The 12,908-nt window shown below is 41.1% G+C and overlaps 1 protein-coding gene and 1 long non-coding RNA gene across 2 annotated transcripts; one reads left to right on the forward strand and one right to left on the reverse strand.

Annotated features, from left to right (window-relative positions):
- The first annotated feature begins 5,262 nt into the window (after positions 1–5,262).
- Positions 5,263–7,955, forward strand: LOC146707540 (E3 SUMO-protein ligase ZBED1-like). The gene is made up of 3 exons (XM_085458926.1): positions 5,263–6,610; positions 6,787–7,039; positions 7,207–7,955. The coding sequence occupies exons 1-3, from the start codon at positions 5,493–5,495 to the stop codon at positions 7,621–7,623; spliced, it is 1,788 nt and encodes a 595-aa protein (XP_085315052.1). The 5' UTR covers positions 5,263–5,492; the 3' UTR covers positions 7,624–7,955.
- Positions 7,956–9,896: 1,941 nt separating this feature from the next.
- On the reverse strand, positions 9,897–12,365 carry LOC146707541 (uncharacterized). Its single transcript, XR_014920844.1, has 2 exons — positions 10,995–12,365; positions 9,897–10,691 (listed from the first exon to the last, which is right to left on the reverse strand). It is a non-coding gene; the product is annotated as an uncharacterized LOC146707541 (long non-coding RNA).
- Between the last annotated feature and the right edge of the window lie 543 nt (positions 12,366–12,908).

Below are 12,908 nucleotides of genomic sequence, written 5' to 3' on the forward strand. Positions count from 1 at the left end.
CATTTAAAACATTTTTTTTTAAGTTTTTGGATTCTCTCTGTTGGGCAACTCACCTTTTATACAGCACTGCAGATGATTTTTGTTTGTCCTTATATAGATGGCTCAAAATGGATCAGAAGTACTGACAGAAGTACTATGTTGTGTTTATGTATCAAGGTCCTGTAAAGTTTAAGACCACTGCCACCTGTTAAGTTCACTGTATTATTGTTTCCATTTTGCTTGCTAGCATGTTTTAAAACACAGCAAAACTATATTGCTAGCTGTGGAGGACTGCAACCAAAATTAAAAAAATAAATACAGAAATATAAAAATTGGTCAAACTAATAATTATTTCAATGAGATACACCAAACAAATATAGATTTTCATCACCTATGGAATTTTTTGTTGTTGTTGTATTGCCCCCAAAATATTTCTAATTATTTTATTTTATTTTTCCAAATTCACACAATTCGATTTTGTCACATGTTTTAACTTGCCAAGTGGGAGATGTATTTTTATCTTTTAGTTTAATTTTTTAAAATGCAGTCGATATATTGAGCAAATTTTGCATCCGTTTTTAGTTGTGGAAGCTTTGGTTCCAACATATTACCTATGTAAATAAGTATTCTAACATTTTACCTTTTGAAGTATATGCTTGCAGGTGTACAAAAATGGTAAGCTTTTATATTGTCCACTAAATCCAGTTAATAAAGATAATGTTATCATAATCTGATTGTGACTTTTTTTGTAAAGTAGTGGGTTTCTAAATGTGTAACAAATGTAAACAAATCTAATTGAAATAATTTGGTTGAAATGAGTGAAATCATTGCCTTGATTAACAAAGTAGTTGTTGAAACAACAAGATTTAATTCTGTTTTCCTAAACTTTTTAAATTGTGTAGAATGAATTAAAACAAATTTCACTCTACATACTTAAATAAATCACTTCAAATCAATGTAAGTATAGTATGTTGATCCAACGTAATCTGATTACATTAAACCACCAAATGCTAAATGTGTTGGTTTGACATGATCGAAAAGGGTTTATTGTACTTGGTTAAATTGTGTGCAAAAAGGGTGCCATGATTAAATTGTGTTCATCCAACAACAGATTTTTTTGAGTGTATATAAATGAGGCACTATACAAATGACTGTAATTCCTAAACGTTGGATCATAGCTGAAAGCCTGCCCCTTAATAATATATTGATTTTTTGATTTAAAATCCACGGCAGTGGTGAACAGAGGCAATAATATGTTCAAACATATAGACCTAGTACCAATAATGCTGATAAATGCATGGTTGCATCCACAGTCATCAAAAATCAAAAGTTAGGAGTTCATATTGGTTTGAGATAAACAGCTTCTCTTTGTTTTTCCAGCATGCCACTGCAAACCACTGCAGAACAAGGTCATGTAATAAAGAATGGAAACATGTAATTCACCCTTTGTTTCATGTATTCATTTGTGTAACTTCACAGTCACCTTATCTTCCTGCACAGATGGATGCTTTTGTCTGCTGCTGTTTTTCCTCTCACTTATGGAGCAGAAGCTTCAGCAGACATTTGGGTCACATGCTTCTTATATATCATTGATTTGCCAAGTCTCTTTTTATTGCCCTTCATTGGATTTTAAGGAGGCGCTGAGAGCTCTACACAGACAAAATGCATGCAAATAGACAAAACACCTTCACACATGACAACACAGTTTCCACATTTTAAAAAAAATTGGGTTTTTTTTTTTGCTTTCTTGAAGTGCTTGAACATTCACTTTGAAGTGAAGGTTCTTATTTTCCAACACCATTAACTGAACTGACTTTTGTGAGTCATGAACTCCTTGCAGGAGCAAGCGCGTTCGAGTTGTGTCCGTGTGTCACTTGTGCAGCGAGAGCAGAAATTGGGCCAGTGTCTCACAGGCAGGTTGGCAAGTATTCAGGTAACAGAAGATCGAAACAATTAAGAACTGGACCAGCAATCTGGAAACAATATCGCTTGTGAATGTTTGAGTGACACTCAGATAACTTGGAACACAGAGAAAGTTTTCCAGTGGGTGGGTGGATCTCTTTCACTCACGTGACAAGAGACACAAGTGAAAGAGAGACAAAGGCGAGCTACAATACATGACAGCATGTATTATGCGCTATTTCAGTTAACTTCAGCATTTGTTTGTGCTGTATATTTGCAGCTTTTTCAAGCTCACTAAAAGTAAAATCTTCTGAATAAAATGAGGAATTTCATCAAGTGTAAGAGTCCTGCAGCTCTTAAGTTGACCAGGTTCATAATCCAGCTTAGTGAAGCAGACCTCAGGTATAGCTTTTTCTGAGGTTTTTAAGCCTTCTCTTCCTCTCAGCAGATGATGTCCTGGAGTCATAACCATTGAATCTCATCACATCAATCATTGCCCAAAGTTGCACTAGTTTTATAAAATGCATAAATAACCCATTGAAAGGCATCCACTGTTGGAGGGCATCTACAAATGAACAGCATCAAAATCATCCATCCCTCAGTCCATCTATTTTTTTCTGCTTATCCAATTCAGCCTATCCCAGCAGTCATATGGCAAGAGGCAAGGCACACCCTGGACAGGTCACCAGCCCATCCCAGGGCCATGACAGAGTGGCAGACCACCATTCTCACTCACACTCAGCACCAGTTAAGCTATCGTTCAATTTGTTGGACTGTGGGAGGAAGCCGGAGTGCAGCCAGAGTGAGAGAACCCACGCAGCCACGATGGTGGGGTGGTTAGCACCATCACCTAAGAGCAAGAAGGGCCTGGGCGTGGCCATCTGGAGGCTTTCTGTGTGGAGTTTGCATGTTCTCCCTGTGTTCTTCCCAGCCTCCTCCTACAGCCCAAAAACATTCACATCAGGTTAGTTGGTGTAAAAATGTTGTGAATAAAAAACAGTTATATCTATGATGCAAATTTATGCAAAAGAAGTACTTCACTATGCCAAGAATGTCTGATTAATCCTTGCATTGTTTGTTGAAAAGCTCTTTGGCTTCATCTGTACAGTCACAAAACAATCCATCTGTCCATTTTCTTAACCACTTCTCCAACCAGGATAAGTGGCCCAAATAATCAGTTAGCACTGAGAATAACACAAACAGCAACAAGCTGAGGATGCTGCTGAAGGGCTGTTCAGAAATGACAAGATATCCAGAATGTTTTGCTTTTGTGGTAACCCTGAGAAAACAAATGAAGTCAAACAAATCAGAAATGAATCAGGAAAACATCTTTATTAATTTAGCAACACAGCCACAACATTTACTAAAGAAATAAAAACAATACTGCAAAACACAGGCCACTACCAAAACAAGCTGCATATACATAATCACATATGTAAGTGGCAAAAAATACAGAATAAAGTATGTTTTCTTAATTTTGCCTGCACTGTTTCGTCTGTTTGCATGTGTTTTCTGAAGCTGGTCTCAGTGCCTTCATAATCATAAAGAGTACAGTAGGTAGGGAAGGACTGCATCTAATGTTTAATGTACATTGCAACAATATGCAACAACTTCACAATTTAATTTTATGGAAGAAAAAACTTCATGTGAAAGAGGCTGGCTCAAACTGCTGAAAGCCTGTGCTGGAAAGTGTTCCACTACATTAGTACTACAAAGTGATGAAGAACAGAAGGAACATATTCATCACCATTTTGGCCAAGATGCATAATGCTTGTTTGTTTCCCCTAGGATTTCAGGGAAAAAAAGAGAAGCTAATGTCCACATTATGTTACAGGTTCTGACATCTTCTCCAGCATGCATCCCAACTCTACTTTTCTATTATTATTCTCGGTTCATCCTCCTCCCCCCTCTCTTCGCTCTGATGAGGTCCATATCATTCTTGTGCTCGAGCAGAAACCAGAGCTGACATGCCCTTCTGGGAAATGGGGTAAAAGGTATGTGAAAATGACTTCCATTAGTGGATGAAAGCTGGGAGATCTGAGAAAAAACGGAGAGAAAGTGAGTGAATGAAGCAAGAAACAGAGTAGAATATGAAGTGAAAGGGCTTCCTTATAGTTTTTCAAAGAAGACAAACGCCTTTTAAGTGGGTCATTGTAATGCTGTTCAGCATACTTAACTCTTTGCCAATGTTGGAGGACTGATGCGTGGTCAAAGTCTGATATGAAAATTTACCCAGAGCTATGTTTTGTAGAACTTTTGTGACACTTTTGCATGAAGTTTTTGCATCATCCAAGCCCCTTTAACAGTCTTTTCTTACAACATGGCATTGTCATGGCAGTTTATGCAGGTCAGAATCAGGAGTCAGGTGTCGTCATCGTCATCATCATACTATAATGATCACAGCGAATATATGCCTGCAAGTTTGTTCCCAGACTCCTCCTGGAAAATTGGTTCAAATCTTGGTAAACCGTAGCCTAGAAACTACCTTAGATACCAAGATTTGTAACATTTATATTGTGACTGATTAAAATATTTATTTCAAATAAAAAGTATAAAAAGTTTCTGTTTATTTGTATATACAAATCATGTGACTCCTCCCTTAGTTATGCTGCAATAGACGTAGGCTGCCGGGGGATTCCCATGATGCATTGAGTTTTTCCTTTCCAGTCACCTTTCTCACTCACTATGTATTAACAGACCTCTCTGCATTGAATCATATCTGTTATTAACCTCTGTCTCTCTTCCACAGCATGTCTTTTATCCTGTCTTCCTTCTCTCACCCCAACCGGTCGCAGCAGATGGCTGCCCCTCCCTGAGCCTGGTTCTGCTGGAGGTTTCTTCCTGTTAAAAGGGAGTTTTTCCTTCCCACTGTCACCAAAGTGCTTGCTTATAGGGGGTCAGATGATTGTTGGGTTTTTCTCTGTATCTATGAAGCGCCTTGAGGCAACTTTTGTTGTGATTTGGCGCTATATAAATAAAATTGAATTGAATTGAATTGAATTGAATGTGACTGAGGCCAGTTTGTGAGCAGGTGTGGACGCCCATTCCTTTCAGGTAAAGTATAGCCTTAAATTGCTGATGATGACCCCCCAGGGATCAATAAAGTATTCTGATTCTGATTCTGATGACCTGCTCATCTTTACTCGTCCTCCTTTTGTGATTCTTTAATGTTATTTTTCATTGAGAAACTTCACAAAATACACCAAGAACTGGTTTCCGAGGTTCCATTTAGCTCTTCCTGTGTAATTCATCTCCCATCACACTGTTTTTCTGCTTTCCAGCTCCCCTCGGTTACTGATATTTCAGATTTCATCTGTAAGTCAAAACCTTCTACTTGTCAGCTAGACCCCATTCCTACAGTTTTGGTTAAGACTAGGGGTGTCAAATTATCGCGTTAATTGCGATTAATTAATTACAATGCTATTTAGCGCGTTATGTTTTTTAATCTCGTTAATCTAATTTTTAATCTCTTGACGTCATTGATTTTGTATGAGAGTTGCTATGTTATAAAATCCGTTTTTATGTGCTGGGCTCCTTGTGCTTGACTTGTTGGGGGTGGAGTCACGTCGTGAGGTCAAGGTGAGAAGTGGTGATTAGCTTACAGTGTGGATATGGAGGCGCATCTGAGAGTTGTTGGCCCAATGAACGGGAAATTTGTATTTCATAAACGCCCCGACGGCACCATTGACAAAGGTAAAGTGGTCTGCCTAGAGTGTAAGAAGGAGTTTGCTTACCACCGAAGCAGCTCAAGTTTGGCCTATCACCTCAACGCAAAGCACCCAGCCGCGAGTGCAGCAACAGCTAGCAGTGAAGACGTTAGCAATATAGCAAGCCAGAGCAAAGCTTTTCGCCAAACAAAACTAGAGAATACCCCTCGTATGAGCAAGTCTGCGACCGACAGGCTGACTAATGTTATTGCCAAGTGGATAGCGATGAACTGTAGGCCGATAAATATAGTAGAGGACGAAGGATTGACAGAGGTGTTGCAAATTGCGTCCAATGACCCGTCATACAAGCCGCCGTGCAAGACTACAGTAACGACCAAAATCAGCAAAATGTACGACGGCGAAAAGAAAAACAAACTTGAGATTTTGGCGGAGGATTCTCCCAACTGTGTTGCTATAACCGGAGATCACTGGACCTCAGCTGGCAACCACAGCTATTTTGGGGTGACTGGACACTTTATTGATAGTGAGTGGAACCTCAACTCATTTGCACTGACCGTCATGAGAACAGAAACCAGGCACTTTGCTGATAAATGCGCCGAACAGTTCCTCAAGGTAGCAAATGACTGGGGTATTGAAAACAAGATATCCACCATTGGCACAGACAGCGCAGCAAACATGCTGGCTGCTATGAGAGCACTTCCATATGAGCACATCGCCTGCAATGCTCACATTCTCCAGAGGACCATCACGGTATGTCTCGATAGCAGTGGTTTTGTCGGTGTACTGGCAAAGTGCCGCAAGATTGTTGGTCATTTTAAACAAAGCCCTGCGAGTACCACAGAACTTAACCAACAACAAGTAGCACTCGGAAAGAAGAGCGATCAACTTATACAGGATGTACCCACCAGGTGGAACTCGACTCTCGCAATGGTCTCACGCCTCCTATGTAACCGAGAGGCTGTCCAGGCTACGTTGGACCAACAGAACCACAGGTTGGTCTTGCCAACCGAAGCTGAGTGGGCGAAACTGCAGAGGCTGGAGCTCCTGCTTGAACCATGCAAGTAAGTTCAAATAAACACCTTCCCATTTTAATTATATAAACTACTGTTACATGTGTAAAATCAAAATTAATGAACATAACAAGGAACTTTTAAGGACAATTAAATTGGAAATCAGTTACACTTTGATTTAAATGAATCCAGCTAGGTTTATTTAGCAAACCTCTCCACCTCTGCAGGTATGTGACAGAGCTGCTGGGTGGTGAGGCCTACGTCTCTTGCTCTGTAGTGCTGCCTGCTTTTCGCCATCTGTACCGTGTCATGGACATTACTGATGATGATCCTGCCTACGTGGTGAAGTTCAAGAATGCCTTCCAGAAGGATCTGGCAGCACGACGAGCTAATGGCAACGAGATATGGTTCGAGGTGGCCACAGCATTGGATCCACGGTTTAAGGATTTGAAATGTCTTCCAAGAGAAAAGAGGGAACAGGTAGGACAATAAGGTTAAGCTGGACTAATGAGTCCAATTCATTATCAAATCAAACTTTTATTTATTATATGGAACACAAAGTTCTTTACAAGATTAAATAATAAAAAAAAAAAAAGCACTTAGTTTTAATCACATTCATTCATTCATTCATTCATTCATTCATTCAGGTGTGGACCATTCTGGAGAATATGCTCCAGGCAGCAGAGCCCAGAAGAGCAGATAGTCTCCAGCCCTCCACAGAGGATGATGGACCAGCTCAGAAGAAGAGGAGGAGCGAACTCCTTCTGGGGTCTGACTCTGACTCAGAAGATGGAATTGAGTCTGGAGAGCTGCAGCGCTACAGAGCAGAACCCAGCATCAGTATTGATGACTGTCCCCTGCAGTGGTGGTATGCTCACTCAGGAGTCTATGAAAAGCTGTCAGTCCTAGCACAAAAGTACCTGGCCTCCCCAGCTACCTCTGTACCCTGTGAGAGACTCTTTAGCCTTGCAGGCCACATAGTGCAAAAGAAAAGGGCAGCCTTGCTTCCAGAAAATGTTACCAGGCTGGTGTGTCTTAGCGACTGGCTGAGGAAGAAGAAATGAGACACATGTGGTCAGCATAGCTGCTGTGTCATTTGTAGCCTACTAGAATAGATTGCTTGATGTTCAGCACTTTTTTTTGTGATGGAAGAATACTTTGATGTGCTAACTTGCAGCACTGCAATGTCAGTTTTATTTTTCATTATCTGAAGCAGAGGAATTTCAGTGCTGTATTGCTCAGAAAAGAGCAACTCTGATGTGCTAACTTGCAGCACTTAATTTATTTGATTTTATTTGTATTTATTTTTCCACTTATTTTACAAAAGAATACAACAGTATGTAAATGGTTGCATCTGTTTAACGTTTGTTAAACAATAAATGACTTTATAAAGTCACTTTCTTTGTTATATCAGTCTTTTGGTCTGCCACAATAAGTTGAGGGCTTTCCTCAGCTATTTTTAGGTGAGATTAAAAAAGAGATTAATTAGATCAATTAATTAAAAATCATAATTAATTAATCTCTATTTTTTTTTAATCTCTTGACAGCACTAGTTAAGACATGTCTACCTTCTTTGCTTCCCCTCATATCTGCTATCATCTGCTCTTCACTTACCACTGGAACTGTTCCTGCTTCCCTCAAAATTGCCGCCATCACCCCAATATTGAAAAAAAAAACTGGTCTATATCCCAATAATTTTGAGAATTTTCGGCCTATTTCCAATCTACCATTCCTTTCAAAAATTCTTGAGAAAATAGTTGCCACACAACTCCTCACATTTAACTAATAATAATCTGTATGAACAGTTCCAGTCTGGTTTTCGCCCCTCCCATAGCACTGAAACAGCACTTGTAAAAATAACCAATGATCTTCTTATGGCAGCTGACTCCGGTTTACTTTCCATTCTTATTCTCCTCGATCTGAGTGCTGCTTTCGACACTATTTCTCACTCTATACTTCTCAGTAGGCTAGCCTCTATCAGTCTCTCCCATACTCCACTAGCCTGGTTTAAATCATACCTGTCTGATCGCACTCAGAATCGCACTCAGTTCATTCAACTCAAATCCTTTACTTCTCAGCCCTTCCCTCTGACCACTGGCGTGCCCCAGGGATCTGTCCTGGGGCCCCTTCTTTTCATTATCTACCTTCTACCGCTTGGACATATTTTCCGTAAATACAATATACATTTTCACTGTTATGCCAACAGTGTTGGGGAGTAACGGAATACATGTACCGCCGTTACGTATTTAAAATACAAAATATGAGTAACTGTATTCCGTTACAGTTACCGTTTAAAAAGGTGGTATTCAGAATACAGTTACTTTGTTGAAATAAATGGATTACACTGCGGTACTTTCCTGTTTCATTTTGTCGCGGGTCAGGACTGTTTGGGTTTTGTTTGACAGCTACGTTCTGTTGTTCCAGGCGGCAGCGTTACGGTTGCCATGGTTACAGGGCGACGCTCTCTCTCTCTGAGACGCTTTTTCGTTGTTGTTGTTGTTGTTGTGCTAAGCTAACAGGCAGAATGCTACAAGCATAGCTCTAAAGAATGTAGCCTCATGGGCAGTGTAGTCCGTGTTGCAGGGAGAATGGACTGCCATACACGTTATGGGTCTGTGAGCGCGAGGAGGGAGAAAAAGGGGAGTGGAAAGGTACGAGTTGTCATCGAGGAAAAACGGGAGCTGGAAGCATGTAAATATAATAATAACCACTTCAGCCAAGAAGAGTGCCTGACGAGCCCAGTTGTAAGTAAGCTATTAGGACTCGACTGTACACTGTGTTCGTGTTTTCCTCCGAAAACAATAAGTTCCGTTGGAGCAGCCTTTCTTTTTTTTTTTTTTTTTCTTTTTTTTTTAAATGACATCAGAAACAGCAGTATGCGACATTACGTGATGGCAGAGCTTCAGTTCATCCTTTGTCATTTTTTTTTTTTTTTTTTATAAATAGGACAGGGGGAATGAATGAGAGAAAGAGGGGGAGAGAAAGAAAGAAAACCAAAGGGGAGAAGAGACGGTGAGAGGGGGGGGGAAGAGAGAGAGAGAAAAAAAAGAACTCCTGGGTCACCTGTATGGAGAAAAAAAAAACAAACAAAAAAAACAAACAGAGGAGACAGCAAACAACAAAGAGCAACATAATAATAGAGAAAACAAAGCACCATCACAATAAACTAGCTAGTCATAGATATCAATATTTACTAAATAATAAACGATATTGTGCAGCACGCAAGATAGACAGCGTGTAACACTTCTGGAGTCGTTACAGTATTCTAGGACCAGTTAGGTTCGACTACTAGAGCAGTAATGAGCGTAGCATGTAATAAAGACCACAGACCAGTAAATACGTTTAAATTGCCGGCTTATTATTTTGTGAAGACAGAGAATAGACAGTTATAGACACATTACATAAAACATTCAACATCACACATTTACGAAAACAAGGTTTTTCTTTTCCCCCTTTTAGTTCAGTATGTTCTGTTAGTTCATCCTATTTATCTCAAAACCTTTTATTTGGCTTTAGAAGGATGTTATTCTCAACCTAGGTTATTGTTTTATTTATTTCAAGTTCTAAGTTCAAGTTTATCCTTTGATCTATTTGCATTAACACTGTGTTATTTTAAATCAAGTTCAGTTCTTTAGGCCCAAGATTTAATTTAATCTTGGTCTAGGTTCACCTTTAAATTCTCAACCAGTTCTTATTTTGTTTTAACCCAACAAAATTATTTACATTTCCATTAACACCATTACAGCATTAAAATGTAAGGTTGACCAAAATAAATTACAAAAATAAATAAATAAATGTAAAACTGAAAACAATTCAGCAAAAGGCTGAATAAATCCCTTAAACAAACAAATAAACAAAAGAAAGTTGTCTTTGTGTCCTTTAACTATTAGTCCTGGAATTACTCCGAATGATTATCCAGTGCTTTGAAAAGTCCGCTGTTCTTTTGCAGAGGTGTATGGATTAATCCTACCAGTTTTATCAGCGAAAGAGCTCAACGTCCAGCAGGGGGCGTTTTCCTTTTTCCTGCTCGGTACAGTTCAATGGGTCCGTGGGTGGCTCGCCATCTTGTTTCTCGCTCAGCGGATCAAACTCCGATTCTAGCTCAGCATTTCCCGATCCAAACCTTAATGGCCTACCATAACAACAAAATAAAGTGCATAAACATTCGAAAATAACACACGGGTAGCCCTTAAATAACAGTAAAAGTCCGTTTTTTCCAGCTTATTTAGCCGTAAATGAGGTGATGCCAATATGGCGCGCTGAAACACCGTCAAAGGCCTTTGAACTGCAGCCTGTGTGTCGTTTAAGCACGAATCCACCGTTTTTAACATAAAACAACATAAATCTGCTACCTTGGCTCTCCATTTGCATGAAATGAGCAATATAATACAACAAAAATTTCTTGCATGAAATAAAAGACAATTTCTGAACTCACCAAGTCCCGTTCGGTTATGTTCACAACGTCACCAAGGCAAGGACAGGTCGGAAAAACAAAAATACATTCTCCAGAGTACAAAAATGGCTTTAAGTAGATTTTTGGCTTATTTTTACTATTTTTTCACTCATTTAAGCAGCAGCTCTGCAAGGACTGTCTGCATTTCTCCCTCTCGAGCATCAAAAAGAAGGAACAACCCGATTGGGTGTGGCTAATCACAGGAGTCACGCTGCAGCGTGCCCTTTCACAATAAGAGTCTCAACACATATTTTAGCCATTTTACCTGAATTAACATAAAACACCATGAATTAGCAAGTTCTGTACCCTTTTAACATGTTTTTAAACACAAATGAAATCCTATACCATGAATTATATCATTGCTGATGTTTTTAATGAATTTTCTAACCATTATGATCTATTTATTGACTATTTATCACCTGTAATATATTTCTTATGACTGTTTTTACTAACAGGCTTTTATTTGTTGTTAGCTATGTTAACCAGGGTTACAAGCGCACAGTGTGCTTTGAGGCAGCAGCCAAGAAAGCTTTAGTCCGCGTCTGTGAATACCCATGTGTGCATACCTGTGTGGATCAGCATGCTTGCATTCCAAAGGTTTCTCCGTGTAATGATCTGCTAGGGAGTGTGGGGGGGCCGCAGCCCCGTCCTCCAGGGTGTGAAGCGGGTATGGAGGAGATCAAAACTCCAGACATCCAGAGGCCCCCAGAACACAAGAGACCAAGGAAGACCAACAGAGGGGCAGCCGCGCCACTGTTCCAGTAAGAGCTGAGGAGAGTCCCAGATGAGGGCTCGCCCAGCAGCCGCGGAGCAGAAGTCAGGGGGAGTTGCAGTGACGCGCCCGTGAGCTCCGCCGGCCCCCAGCTGTGCCTGAGTGACCGAGCCCCAGGCCGAGAGGCCGGGGGCACCCCACCTCCAAAGGGGCCCGAGCGAGCCCCAGGCCCCAGGCCCCGACAAGCGGCCGCCAAGGAGTGAGCCGGTGTGTACCCGGACGCCCACCCCCAGACACAAAGAACCACCAACACACCGACACCTGAGGGAGTCCGCCACCGGCAGGGGAAGTGGTGGTGGGTGGAGATAGGCCTCCAAACCTTGGAGGGCCTGAGGTGTCCCCAGAGAGGTGGCGTCTGATACCCAACCTGACATATAGACACAGACATACGGGCACCCACAGACACAAACATCCATTCCCACCCTCATGCTCTCATATGCACTCACTCCACACTCAACCAACGTGGAGACAGACATAAAGAGACGCTGTACACACAATCACACTCCCCAAGCGTACTCTACAAACCGGGTCTAGGTACCCTTGCCCCTGGAGGGGGGAATTGCACCCAGACCCAGGTGGTGTTACCCTTTTCCCTGCGGTGGGGAGAGGCAGACCACCCCGACTCCGCAGCAGCAGGGAGGCCCCACACCCCAGACCGCAGTCGGACGGCCAACTCCTCCTACTAGCCCTCCCGCTCCAGCAGGCCGCAGAGAATGGGAGTGGGAGAAGACTCCAAACCTCCCTCCACCCGCTCATTGTAGTGTTGATGCATATGTGTTCTAAGGTGGAGCAGCCTTTCAACGCCTCTCTCTGTCTCTCGCAAGAAAAGTTGACCCAGACAACAAAGTAAAGCTATTTTTCGGCTACGAGCCGACAGAGACCCCGCCATATTAGTCAGAGGTCCCTTTACTACAGTTCGGAGTCGCGGACCTTCAGTAATAGTAATAAATCACACAGCAATAGTACATTCACGTTGTTGTAAAAAGCATGATAATATATTAAGTAATCCAAAGTATTCAGAATACGTTACTGTCATTGAGTAACGTAACGGAATACATTACAGAATACATTTTGGGGCATGTATTCTGTATTCTGTAATGGAATACATTTTAAAAGTAACCTTC

Source organism: Copadichromis virginalis, linkage group LG6, assembly GCF_057382275.1.
Source record: "Copadichromis virginalis isolate Kocher_CV1m ecotype Utaka linkage group LG6, C_Virginalis_male_GT1.1, whole genome shotgun sequence".
In the NCBI taxonomy this organism is placed as follows: Eukaryota; Metazoa; Chordata; class Actinopteri; order Cichliformes; family Cichlidae; genus Copadichromis; species Copadichromis virginalis.